This window comes from Raphanus sativus, chromosome 8 (assembly GCF_000801105.2).
Source record: "Raphanus sativus cultivar WK10039 chromosome 8, ASM80110v3, whole genome shotgun sequence".
Taxonomy (NCBI): Eukaryota; Viridiplantae; Streptophyta; class Magnoliopsida; order Brassicales; family Brassicaceae; genus Raphanus; species Raphanus sativus.
The window spans coordinates 7,754,642-7,768,298 of record NC_079518.1 but is presented as its reverse complement, the minus strand read 5'-3'; the positions used below and the strand labels follow the sequence as shown (position 1 = coordinate 7,768,298).

At 30.4% G+C, this 13,657-nt stretch overlaps 1 protein-coding gene across 1 annotated transcript; it reads left to right on the top strand.

The window, feature by feature from the left end:
- Positions 1–5,862: 5,862 nt before the first annotated feature.
- Positions 5,863–10,809, top strand: LOC108818926 (BEL1-like homeodomain protein 2). Its single transcript, XM_018591881.2, has 5 exons — positions 5,863–6,016; positions 6,140–7,233; positions 8,113–8,504; positions 8,982–9,042; positions 10,158–10,809. The coding sequence occupies exons 2-5, from the start codon at positions 6,217–6,219 to the stop codon at positions 10,686–10,688; spliced, it is 2,001 nt and encodes a 666-aa protein (XP_018447383.2). The 5' UTR covers positions 5,863–6,016; positions 6,140–6,216; the 3' UTR covers positions 10,689–10,809.
- The last annotated feature ends 2,848 nt before the right edge of the window (positions 10,810–13,657 follow it).

Here is a 13,657-nt window from a genome sequence, read left to right as displayed (position 1 = left end):
CCATTTTCACAACCCCTTTGTGGTCTCGCTCTCCCATTACTCATGAATAAAATTCAAATTTATTTGTTTCTTTCTCATCGTCTTTATTGTATTTTTAATTTGTAAAGTAATAAAACTTCTTAGCAAGTCGAAACATATAGTTAGGAATGAATACATTTTTCATCTAGTTTCCTGCTTTTTGCGAATATAAGCAAAAATTTAAAGATGTTAAAACCGAGATTAACGCAAACATATAACTCACGTTCATTATGGCAAAGATAACGCTATCTATTCGGTAAGGCAAACAACTGTTATCCATTTCATAATCTTAAGCCACTAATCAACAAATGTCAACTCACAAAGTTGAGAGGAATAGCATTTTCATACGACGAAGAAGGATGGATGGATGGATGATTTGTTTTAAAAAAGACTGATGGATGAGAAATCGAATGATATATTGACAAGACGATAAATCAAACCTATGAGGATATGATCATGTATTATGGGTCGTTGTAAATGCTTTTAGTGAAGAAAAGCTTCTTTGGATATATTTCAACAAAAAAAAAGAAGCGTATTTCTATTTTTTTCCTTTATAATGGTGGGGTTTTATCTTCTAACTATTTGCAATTGGACACCATCTGATCATATCGAAACTTGATGGTTAGGGAACTCCGATTAGTATTTCTTAACTTATACATTTTTATCTGAATACCAATTATAAATATCATGGAATATGAAACCTATTACGATATACATTCATATAAAAACACTTGAATATATGTAATTTGGTATATATCTCATTATTAAGAATTCGTATACCATCATAATTTCTTATTCGCAGAAGTGTATACAATGTCTTGTGAGTTGTTACAAAAAATAAAAATATTACATATATAAGTCTTTGGTTTTCTTATCGAAAACAAAATCGACTTTATGGTGAATATTTATGTGAGGTCGAGAAGCGAGAAACGTGTAAAGAATGAATAAGTATGTTGAGGGTTAGAGACTTGACATCATTGAAGATATTATAAGGCAGATCATTAGGAGGAGCCATTACCAGTTAGCTTTGGTGGGTAAAGAGTATAAATGCCTAAAGAAGAAGATCCTCTCCCCACGTGCGAAAAAGGAGGTTCAGCACGCAACGGATGGTTGTGCAAACGTGTGAAAGGAGGGTGGGATTCATGTGAGAGACTCACCCGATTAATTATTTTTCCTATGGGAACCATATTGAGTTATAAGAAAAAACAAACCGAATTAAAAAGAGAAAGATATATTGGTAGGAGGGAAGAAGGTTGAACATTTGTTATTCCAGGTTTGTAATTGGAATTTAAAAAGAAAAGTGCAACTAAAATTAAAACAATCTCATAAACATATTTACTATAACTAGTGTTGCATGAATACATGAAGACCTTGATATGTATATATTGTCTAACTTTGACAGCACACCATGAAATTTACCTCACAAAAGTGGCTAGGATAATCACAATGTTTTATCAACTAAAAATGGATCCATTATTTGCATGTTAATATGATATGTTTATAAAATGATAGATTCCAGCATGGTGTCATGTCACACAAGAAAGTCTCAATGTATAAATTATAAAAGTGGACTTACATTATTGCTTTCGACATTTCCATTAGTAAATATCCCATATACTACGTTGCAATGTCAAATATCTATATGCACAATTTAAATCTGATAATAAAAAAAATTAGGTAAGACATAGGTGATACGAAATAAGTCTTCAAATGAAGAAATGAATCTCAATATCCTCACTCCCTAACTAATATCAATCAAGTTGTTTGATCAAGTTAAAACAATTCAAGTTCTTTGGAAAAAAAAACCAAGTTGTTTGATTTTCAAACGCTAACACATGATATATAAGATGTTGAGCTCTCGTTCACACATATCGGTCTCAAGAATTTATCGCTAGTGCTCTCAGATAAAATTTTCAGACCATTTCCGCTTGCTTAAATCCTTTATTCCAATCTAAACGCTTATCTCCAAAGGAAAATATCTTCCTTTTTATTTGGCTTAGAAGTTTTCAATCGCTATGCCAAACCATCAAATGTACATAATTCCCTTTTATACTAGTTTTTAAACAAATAAATTGTTAGTGACATTTTTAAAAACATAGGTTAATTTGGATATTTAGGTTCCTACGAATCTACCGGACCTGGAAGGATCCGACTCAAATCTCGTTTGGAAATTTGTGATATTCAAATGAAGTTTGATTTTAAAATCCAAAAACTTGATACCCAAAAAACGGTTCATATTTGAATGGGTATTTAGATGATCATGAATAACTGATTATGTAAATAAATAAAAAAAAATTATTAACCGGTTTGAATTTTTGTTACGAATAAACTAATTTCATTTAAATCTTGAAATTATTAAGGTTAACACGTAAAATAAACGATTTAGAGTTATTGTAAATACAATTAATGAAGTAGTTAAGAAGAACGAAAAAGACAGTGTAGTAAAACACTTAAAATAGGTAAGTTCTATTTTATACGTTGTAACAAATGATGTAGAATTAATTAAAAAAGACAACAAATGAAGTTATTAGAATTAATTAAAAAATGTAAATCTGTAAAAAATATTATTTAAAAGTTAAAAATATAAGTATTATTTTATATTTAAGATTTAATAGAATAGATTTGAGAAAAAAATCCATCTATACAATTTAATGAGCATATCCAACTCATGGTTATTTTAACCTTTATATAAATTGCTCTATTTATAAAGGAATAAATAATATTTTTCTATTGTTTAATTTATATTTAGAAATTGTTATTTTGGGGTAATACATTAGAGTATATATCACCTTTATTTTAGAGGTGAAAATAGCAAAATACATTGGTGATAAGTGGTTGAAAAACTTATATAATTGCCTAATCCATGTTATCCACCTCAGACGCGATCATCTATACATTGAGTTAAAATAAGAACAAAAAAAACACAGCCGGATCGATTTCAAATTTGTTGAACCAAAAATCAGCTATCTGTCGATTTCATCGGTTTTCTAGATTATCCCCACACGAACCTAATTGGCATTTTAAGAACTTGACTTCAAATCCTTCCTCTTACCTTCAACACGTGCCACACAACACGTCCGGTGAGTGCGAGCTGCCATCTTTCATTTTCTATCTAATGAGTCGAAAATGTAGACGGAGTTTCATCGTACTAGAACCTCAAGTAGTAAAATATTTATGCTGTCAATATCGATGGTCCGGGAAAAAACTAGATTGGATGGATAGTTCTGATAACTTTTGCATATTCTTGCATTGTTATTTAAAACTAGACCATGCTAATTTTGAAAATTATATGTCTTACATAATTGATCTATATATATGTAGGTTACGAGATACTAAAAAAAATGCTAATTAATACGTACTTCAATGAAAAGTCGATTGTAAGTGACTAACTTGTGGTTACAACTTAGAATCAATTGATTATGACACACTTATTTGTTTTGGTATAGTGATAATCATTTTAAAAGAATCATAATATCTGTATTAGGAAAGTTAATCTGATTTTTCATAAAAATAACAAACAATATTAATGTCTGAAAGAAACCAGAATACTAGTTTGTTAGGACTGTTTTACAAAGAACATTTATGGTATTCTTAGGAAGGACTAAGGCTCACGCATATGTATTATAAGCTTATTCTATACGTTTGAAATAAATATGTAGATTTCAAAATATATTGGTTTTTAGCTTTTATTGGGGAAGATTGATGTGAGGTCTAACCTATGTAATGTCATCTGACGATTGATGAGCGACGCACCAACAAGGATCAGTTTTGAATGGACGTAATTGACTCTATCTGCGAGTTAACCCAGGGTATCCAGAAAAAATGATAGCGAGAGTATTCGGGGAATATGGCAGTATCATAATTTTTTTTTGATCAAATGGTAGTGTCATAATATTTTCCATGATTTAAGATAAATAGCCACATAGCATACAAAATTAATAAACTAACCAGAAAATAGCTAGAATATCCCTTATATATCAAAAGAGAACAGTTACAACATTTAAACCATGACTCGTGTCATCACGAGAATATCGACGTAAATATACATTATATTATATTTTTTATTAAAATTATCATATAACTAATTATTAATCTAAGAAAATATTTTCATTTTTTCCTTAAATAAAAGATACGGAATTACACAATCTGATCAAAACATATATGATAATTAATGATTTTAAATAATAAATATTTGATAATATTTTGTACATCCTCTACCAATTTTGTTTTATTTTATATTAGTAAAATAATTTAAAAAATCATGTTAACCATATATAATAAAAATTTAGATTTTTCTGTCTATGTTATATTTTGAATTTTTTAAAACGGCAAAACTAATAAAACTGTTAGAAATTTTAAAAAAAATTTGATCAATAGTTCAATTCTTATATATAAAAAGATACAAGTGTTCATAAAATTATATGAGTATAAAATCTTATTTAATATATATTATACTATATATATACTAATATCTTTTAAAGTAAATTATATGATATAAAATGCATAAATATTTAATTTTTTTTTTCATCGAACAAATACTAAGAATTTAATATTTAGTTTCAAATTTCATTAAATTTGTAAAAATAATTATAAATTACTAAAATTATTTCCATTTTTGAAAATTTTGTTAGTAATGGCTTAAATTTTGTTTTTAATAAAAAATACAAATTATCATAAAACCATATGAATAGAAAAATTTATTTAATAAATAGTCATATAAAAATATACTATACATCAATGTTAATATTATTTAATTTAATTATATATGTAAAATAGATAAGAATTATTGTTTAGATTTATTTACCATAAAATGATTGTAAATAAATAACTATGATTACTTTTCTCTATATGTACACATCAATTTAATTACATACGTAATAGTTACTGACCTCTCAATTATTTAATATATATATATTATTATTATTTTATGATATGTTAAGAACACAAATAAATAATAATACGTAAAAACTTATGAATATATAGGAGATGATTGGTTGCGGCTGTAGATGTTCTGGACAACCAAAATTTAGTCTAGAGCAATATATGTTAACCAATCAAATTTTTATTTATTTAAAAAACTCACAGAAAAAAACAGTGATTTACAAAGTTACAGCAAAATAATCTACAAAAAAAAAATCTACGGGTTAAATTCTACGGCCAAAAACATAAATCTACATCTCATTCCAATCACCCCGTAAACTCTCATTCCGTATAAGGCTTAGATCTTTTGAACTAGTTTTCTATATTTTCTACATCATATGTTACTATATCCTTCTTTCTGTATATGTACAAATTATATTTTATTTTGTTTATATGCAAGTTCCAGTTAGTTGTAATTAGAATTTATATAAATTATCTAAGACTAGTTTGAGTGATTTTATTTTATATTCTATCAATTTGTATTTTTTTATCTAATTTATAAAGTAAAACGAATATCAGTTTATTTGACAATTATTTAGCATAATATTCCTGTTTTTTATAATATACTATTATGTTTATTGATGAAGTAATCAAAATAGTATTTTATTTAGTGTTGTATACTCAATATGAAAATCTGTGCATAATTAAAGAAAATATGGAAACTATAAATGCAAAGAAATAGAAAGAAAATCAAGAGATAGTATTATGTTTACAATAGGAAATGAAATTAACTTGAGATATTAGCTAGTCATATATTTATTTTACATAATATTTTTTCTAATACGTTAAATTGCCCGTATTTTTTTAATAAGTTGATGACAATAACAAAAACTAAAGAAGAAGGGATTGGTGGGCTAAAAATAAAAAAGTGAGGCGGAGAAGAAAACAGAATAGTGACTTCTATCTCTATCATATTTTCTCTAAGTTTTATTATATTTTCAAGATTCCTGAATAAACTCTTAGTAACAAAGAAAACAAGAAAAGGAGAGTTCAGAAAAAGAAAGCCAGAGAGAAAGAGAAAACGATACATATGTTAAATTTGTACCTCTCTCTTTTCTTCCTGCAGCAAACTCCAGAGGTATCTCTTCTCATCTGCTCTCTCCATATGTTTTTGTTCATCAGTTATAGATGATGTATATAGAAAAAAAAAACAGCATAAGACCTTGTTGACTCTCTCTCTCTCTTTGTCTTTCTTTCTTAGTTATGTTCATGAAGAAGAGGATTGAAAGATTAACATAGGAATAGCCAAACAACTTGAAGACTCTTCACAATAATTCTATGTCCCAAGATTACCACCACCATCATCATCAACAACACCAAGGAGGAGTCTTCAGCTTCTCTAATGGATTCGACCGATTAGATTCGACCAGCTTAACAACTCAGCAGAAGCAAGAACATCAAAGGGTAAAAATGGACGAGGAATCCTCAGTCGCCGGAAGTGGTATTCCGGTCTACGAAACAGCCGGAATATTATCAGATATGTTTAACTTTCCCGGTAGCAGCGGTGCAGTAGGAGGAGGAGATCCTGACCACGACCAATCTTTCCGGTCAAATAGACAGTTTCCTGAGAAGCAACATGATCAGAATATTCCGGCGAATTCCGCCGCCGCCATGCAGTTATTTTTAATGAATCCTCCGCCACCGCAACAACCACTGTCTCCATCATCTACAACCTCCACAAGAAGCCACCACAACAATTCCTCAACTCTTCACATGTTACTACCAAATCCATCTCACCAGCAAGGCTACACAAGTACTATGTCTATGCATCAAATTCCACATCAGCATCAAGAACATCTGACGTGGCAGTCTTCCTCTTCTTCAGACCATCATCATCATTACAACAGCCAAACCGAGATCGGAACCATCCACAGCGGTGGACAAGGCTTGTCCCTATCTCTCTCGTCGTCTTTAGAGGCTGCAGCAAAAGCTGAAGAGTATAGAAATATTTACTATGGAAGCAAAACTACTCTTCTTGCTGACTACCCTCAACATCATCTCAGATCATCTCCGGCGGTTGCGGCGGCTTCTTCTTCTACCGTAGGAGCGATCAATATCCTAAGATCCTCGAGGTACACGAAGGCCGCTCAAGAGTTGTTGGAGGAGTTTTGTACCGTTGGAAGAGGATTTTCTAAGAAAAATAAACTTAGGAACAGTTCAAACCCTAATACTAGTGGTGGCGACGGTGGCTCCCCATCGTCGGCTGGAGCAATGAAGGATCAGCCTCCTTTGTCAGCGTCTGATCGGATTGAGCATCAAAGAAGGAAAGTGAAGCTACTCACCATGCTTGAAGAGGTATGTTTCCTTAATTTAGTTTTCACTCTTGATTTTTGACTTGGTTCTTAATTTAGTGATAGTAACTCGTTTTACGTAAACACTTCTCATGATTTTTTTTTTTTTTGAGAAAACACTTTTCATGAAGTTCCATAAAATTCATATAGTTTTAGTCAAACACTCCATTGATCCAAATTTTATTATTATAAAGAAACAAGAAACGTGATGTGACTGGATTGAACTCTTTGTTTTGACTCGATTAATTTAGTAGAACTGGTCATGAATTTGATTTTTTACTAGAGTCTGATTACACAATCCTAGCTGCCATCATTTATATAAAATTTTGAATCAATTTATTCGTGTGACAGTCGTATTATAAGGTATACTGAGGAATATTTTGATGCTTAGCGTTTGGTGGAATCGATTAATCAAAGAAAAATGATTATGCTTAAAAGAAATGGCGTTTCCTTCTCCATATAAGCTACTGCCTACTATCTCCTACGTCTAGCCCTTAACCTTAATTATTTACCCATAGTTGAATTATTCTATTTCTAGTTGACTTAATTTTCTCACTAATTTTTTATTTTATTTTATGCTTGGGCTGGTATATAAAAACTTTGGAGTATTTTCTCTGGTCCTCAAATTTTATTACTGTCTCATCTGAACGTAAATAATTACTCTCATTTGTTTTTGTTTTTTTTTTGAGTTTGGAGATTTTTCATCATTAGTATTTTGATCGATGAATCTCGACACAAATATATTCCTCGTGAAAAGATCTCTAAACTGTATATTAATCACGTGAACACATAACACACAAGCTATCAATAACATTGATTAAAAGAAAAAGCCAATATTAAATATGTATGGATTGTATAACGTATAGTTTTATTTTGTTGGCAGGTGGACCGACGGTACAACCATTACTGCGAGCAAATGCAGATGGTTGTGAACTCTTTCGACATAGTAATGGGCCACGGTGCGGCGTTACCGTACACCGCCTTAGCTCAAAAGGCTATGTCTAGGCATTTTCGATGCCTTAAAGATGCGGTTGCGGCTCAACTTAGGCAGATCTGTGAACTTCTTGGGGACAAAGATGCAGCTGGAATATCTTCTTCCGGATTAACTAAAGGTGAAACGCCGCGGTTGCGTTTGCTAGAACAGAGTTTGCGTCAACAACGTGCGTTTCATCAAATGGGGATGATGGAACAAGAAGCTTGGCGGCCACAACGCGGTTTGCCTGAACGCTCCGTTAATATCCTTAGAGCTTGGCTCTTCGAACATTTTCTCCACCCGTAAGTAAATTCTTTTATTTTTGCCTTTCCCCATTATTCCTTAATCCTTATCATAAGTCATTTACAATAAAATAAATTAATTTTCAAAAAACTGAGCAAAAGTATTAATTTCTTGTTATTTCATCTGTGCTTTCTTTAGATTTATGTCAGTGGAATTTGCTATTTTATTGTTAGTCAGAGTTATCGAAAAAATGGAAACAAAGCAAAAGACTAGTGTTTTTGTACTTTTTTACCTCTCTGTCAATTGCTTTATGAGTAAAAACAAAACAGAAAAAGAACTGGATCTATCTATGTAATCATCAGCTTTTCTTTTGTCTCTTAGATTCTCACGCCCTTGTTAGTAAAAAGAAAGAGAAAGCCTGTACTTTTTCTTGCATATACTTGATTGTGTTGTATACAGAGAAAATATAAGGAAAATAATTTAGATTGTGTTTAGGGCAAAGAGAGAGTGATGTCATTTTCTGGTCTCTTTCTCAGGTATCCAAGCGATGCAGATAAGCACCTCTTGGCTCGCCAGACTGGTTTAACCAGAAACCAGGTCAGTATAAAATATGAATATGTTATATATATAGGAAATATATATATAGTATATGTCTACTCATAAGCATAGAACAATAAAAATAAATATTTTCATCAATCAAATACTTGATTATGTTTTAAACAGGCTATGTTTCCAGGTATCTTAGTCTTAGGCAATATTGTGGATTCTTCTTAACTAATATACAATTCATGGAATGATCACAGTCTGGACGAGTAATGAATTACCTTATTAGTAACATGTCTTAGAATTTGTCAGCTTCACATATACAAAATTAATTATGCATATGATTTTGTCAAATAATTATTTGAAAATTATAAACGAAAACATAAAGAATAGTTTCCTTTGGGTTTAATTTTTTTTAAAGATTCGATAGAATAAAATAACGTTTTTCTCCCTTTATATAAACTTATAATATTTTAAACATGTGAATCCAAACACTGTCAAACATTTACATTTGAAATAATCGAACTCTTTATTCTTATATGTTATCGTGAAGTTTTGTTTTTGGTTATATTGTGAAGTTCGTTTTATATAATTAGAACTACATTAACACTTTGATTTATGGCCCAAAGTACATGTTGAATTTGACATTTTAATTAACACATACTTAAGAGTTAATACAAAATACCCAGTATTGTTTAGAAGTTACCATCACAAGAGAAAGATCGTTATACCTAACTTTTCTATTGAGGAAAGAAGCAACATGTATGAGTAAACTAACTAGTAGGAGTAACTAACTTGAGATAAATCTTTTGCATGGGTTTGTTTCTTTCCTTCTTTTGGTTTGATATGACAGAGAAATATCATGTGTTTTGCCTTCCACTCACTATAAACTTTTCTTGGGATTCGTTTTGTTACAAACATAAGAGAGAGAGAATGATGAGAGAGAAAGCGATACACATTAAAGACTCAAAAGGGACCATTTTTTCCTCAAGTACATCAAAATTTGCAGCTTTCAATTATCCTCAAGAAACCCTCAATTTCTTGCATACACTAAATAACCAAATGACAAACGAAAAAAAGAACTCATTGAAAAAAAAAAAAAACTCATTGTTTCTTTCGATATAACTGTTATCATTAACTTGGTGAAATTTTTTGTCTTTTATATTCAGGTATCAAATTGGTTCATAAATGCTAGGGTTCGATTATGGAAACCAATGGTGGAAGAAATGTATCAACAAGAATCAAAAGAAAGAGAAAGAGAAGCATTAGAAGAAAGTGAACAAGATCAAGAACCAAGAAACAACAACAACGACAAGAGCACAAAATCCAACAACAATGATAGCAACCTCACTCCAGTTCGGACCACTTCACAAACTTCAATGACAGCTGCACAATCAGCAACAACCGCACCCGACGCAAGAGTAGCGACAGGCCACCGTCTAAGATCATCCGACATCAATGCTTACGAAAACGACCCTTCCTCCTCCTATACCAACGTCGCCGCAGTCTCTAGTTACGCTGGTCCAACCGCATTTTCTGCGGTTGCTACTTGTCAGAAAGGTATTGGAGGATTTGATGATACTAACATGGATGGTGATAATGTTATAAGTTTTGGTACAAACCCTACTGGTGACGTGTCACTCACGCTTGGTCTACGCCATGTTAGCAATATGCCTGATCAACGCTTCCTTCTGCGATAGAGAGTTTGGGGTTGGTGGTTGGTTTGATTTTGTTACTACACTTATTTAACTAATATCTGTTTTCATTATTGTATTCAAAATCTATTTAAACTCTCACAAGAATACTTTAGAATTTAGATCATCCTTTTTTCTTTTACTTGGTTTTCTTCTTGCAAACTAGAAGACAACAATTAACATCATATTGTAACTGTACAAAACTACAACTTAATGTTTTCTTTCACTGTTTTGTTTGTCTAATCCTAATATTCTCTCTAATCTTAATTTATGTGTAAAAATTTTAAACTAGCGGTTATTATAAAATAGAGAAAGTATCACTTACCATACTATCAGAGTATTATATATATTAAATTCAGATTATTACGAGTTGAGGTCACCTTTGGATACTCACTCAAATTCAGGTTTTCAGGACTATCATATATTTTTATTGGAAACATCACAAAAAGTTATTTAAGAACTCAAAAATTAAATAAAACTAATATTTCTTCCATTTCATAAAAATGTTTGTTTTATAAAAAATATATTTCAAAAAATAAATTATTTGTATTTTAATGTATTTTTGAATATTTTTTATCAAACTTATTATGATTAAAAATTTGCATTTACTGAATACTTTCTAGTTTAAAATTATAATAAATAGATAATCATAACATGGATATATTTAATTTTTTTAATATATTCTATTAATATATGTGAAAAGGTTCTGAAACATACATCATTTCCCTTTGTCAAAAAAACATACATCATTTTGAAATGAAAAAGAGTATATAACATATAAACTTGAACAGTGATCTAAACCTAACATAAAATGAAATTGAATGTTTAAATTATTTATTTTGGTTTTAGATACTAATTTTATATATTCATTTGTATTTTTGGATATTTATTGGAATATGGATTCAGGGTTTCGGAAAAATTTGGACCTTTTGTGATATCTTATATATATATATATATTTTTTTTTTTTTGGGTTCCAGTCGGTCAGTTCTGATAATATCTGGTATTTGAACAATTGCGCAACAGGATGCGTGTGGATATTTTTATATATTGGATCAAATTCGTATTTTCGCATCCGATTCATATTCGTATTTCAAATCCGTTTTTTTCAGCTCTAGTCACTGCACGATGCTCCTTGATCTTCCAGGAAGATGATGGTGAAGATAACCAAAAACCTTAGTAGACCTTAAGAGAAATTTGGTAGTAAAAAGCCCAAATATATGAATGGCCCAATATGATTCAAGAGCGTGCTGTTTTCCCCTCTTATACCGGGATGATGTTCTGCCTTTGTGAAATGTTTGTTATTGCGTAGGATTCTAGTCATGTCATTGTCCGAGACTCCATAGAAGAAAGTTCTTAATGGCTTAAGTACACATTGATGAATAATTTGTGAACAATATCAATTATGTTAGTTAAGAAGATCAATCACTAAAAATCCAGTGCATTTAACTTAACCGATATAGAGAAAGAGGGTTGATTTAACTTTAATATAGTAGTTTCTGATTACGGCGCAATGCTTTAGGTCTTTAGCCACCATCATAGGTCCTAACGAGACCAGTGGACAAAAAGAATGTAGCAATCACTATCCTCAAGAATATCACAAATAAATTTTATTGGTTGTCCATCCCATGAACATCTGGAGATATTCTACTCTCATTAAAAGCATAAAGATAAACAGTGAATTAATACGAAAGATTTTAGGAAATAAGTAAGAGTGCATATAACTAACACACAATTACGAAAAGTGGATATTGTGCACATTTTTAAGGTGGACGTTTGGTAGTAAACTTTATATGTAATAGATATTTATTAGTTTCTTTTTTCTCTACTTTTTCGTTCTTGTTTTTGGTTTTATATGGTTTTGTGTAGAGATGCTACCAAAGCAAAATGATTGTGTCGATGTCTCGCGGATGACAATTTTGGTTACAAAACTATTGTTTTCATGTTTGTCCAATACACATAGAACATCATTAGTTTATAAGGCGTACATATATGTACGTAGTGGAAGAAATATTATTTAGAAAATGCTCATGAATGGTAATGTATTTAATCTTAATCAGGAATCATGTGTATAATATACTATGTTTTAAACATCTTTTCTTGACTTTTTCCTTTTCTTTTACAAGGTGGTTTTAGACGTTTACATAATTACATAAATAATCACATAGTCGTTGATAAACACAAAAAAAAACTCATCATCATACGTATAGGAGTTATTGTTCATAATTATGTTTTCGTTCGTTTGGACAAACTTTTCGCAGTCTCTTCACTATTATAATTGGAAATCTTATTATATAGATGAACGTATTTAATAATAAATATATATATATATATAGGAAAAGTCACAATATATGATTTTTAGAACGTGTGAAATATTAACAAATCATGAAAAGTTTGAAATAGTTTGTTGCAAAAAAATCGAGATATGGTGGGCTCGACCGACTGATATCTACTGCTTCAGCTATGTCGGATCTAAAATTTGACCATAACTATTCAGTAAAGGACACAATATGATTTTTACAACGTGTGGGATAAAACAAATCATGAAAAGTTTGAAATAATTTGTGGCAAATATATTGAGACATGGTTGATTGGACCGACTATATCTACTGCTTCAATTATGTCAGATCTACATTTTGATTATAACTTTTTTTAGTCTAACAGTATTATACTTCAGAAATTAATTAATACCAATGAGTAATGAATTAAAGCTAATTCCATATCTTCGGAAATGCTAGAGGCAGAGAATCTAAAACAAAGAAAACAATAAATGATAAAAAACAATACTGTCCAGTGTCCAGTACTACATAAAGATTAAATTCTTTCATAAAAAAACAATACTGCTACAGAAAGAGAGTGTTTATATTTAGTAATAAATGTTGAGGACAGTCGCATTAATAAACAAAAAGTTCCATACAAGTCATAAATGGATTGGCCAATGGCTACATCGTAGTGACTGGAAGATCGAACAAACAGC

Coding starts and splice junctions, on each gene's coding strand:
- LOC108818926 (XM_018591881.2), top strand. CDS start 6,217: ATGTCCCAAGATTACCACCACCATCATCATCAACAACACCAAGGAGGA. Junction 7,234..8,112: donor TACTCACCATGCTTGAAGAG/GTATGTTTCCTT, acceptor TTTTGTTGGCAG/GTGGACCGACGGTACAACCA. Junction 8,505..8,981: donor TTCGAACATTTTCTCCACCC/GTAAGTAAATTC, acceptor TCTCTTTCTCAG/GTATCCAAGCGATGCAGATA.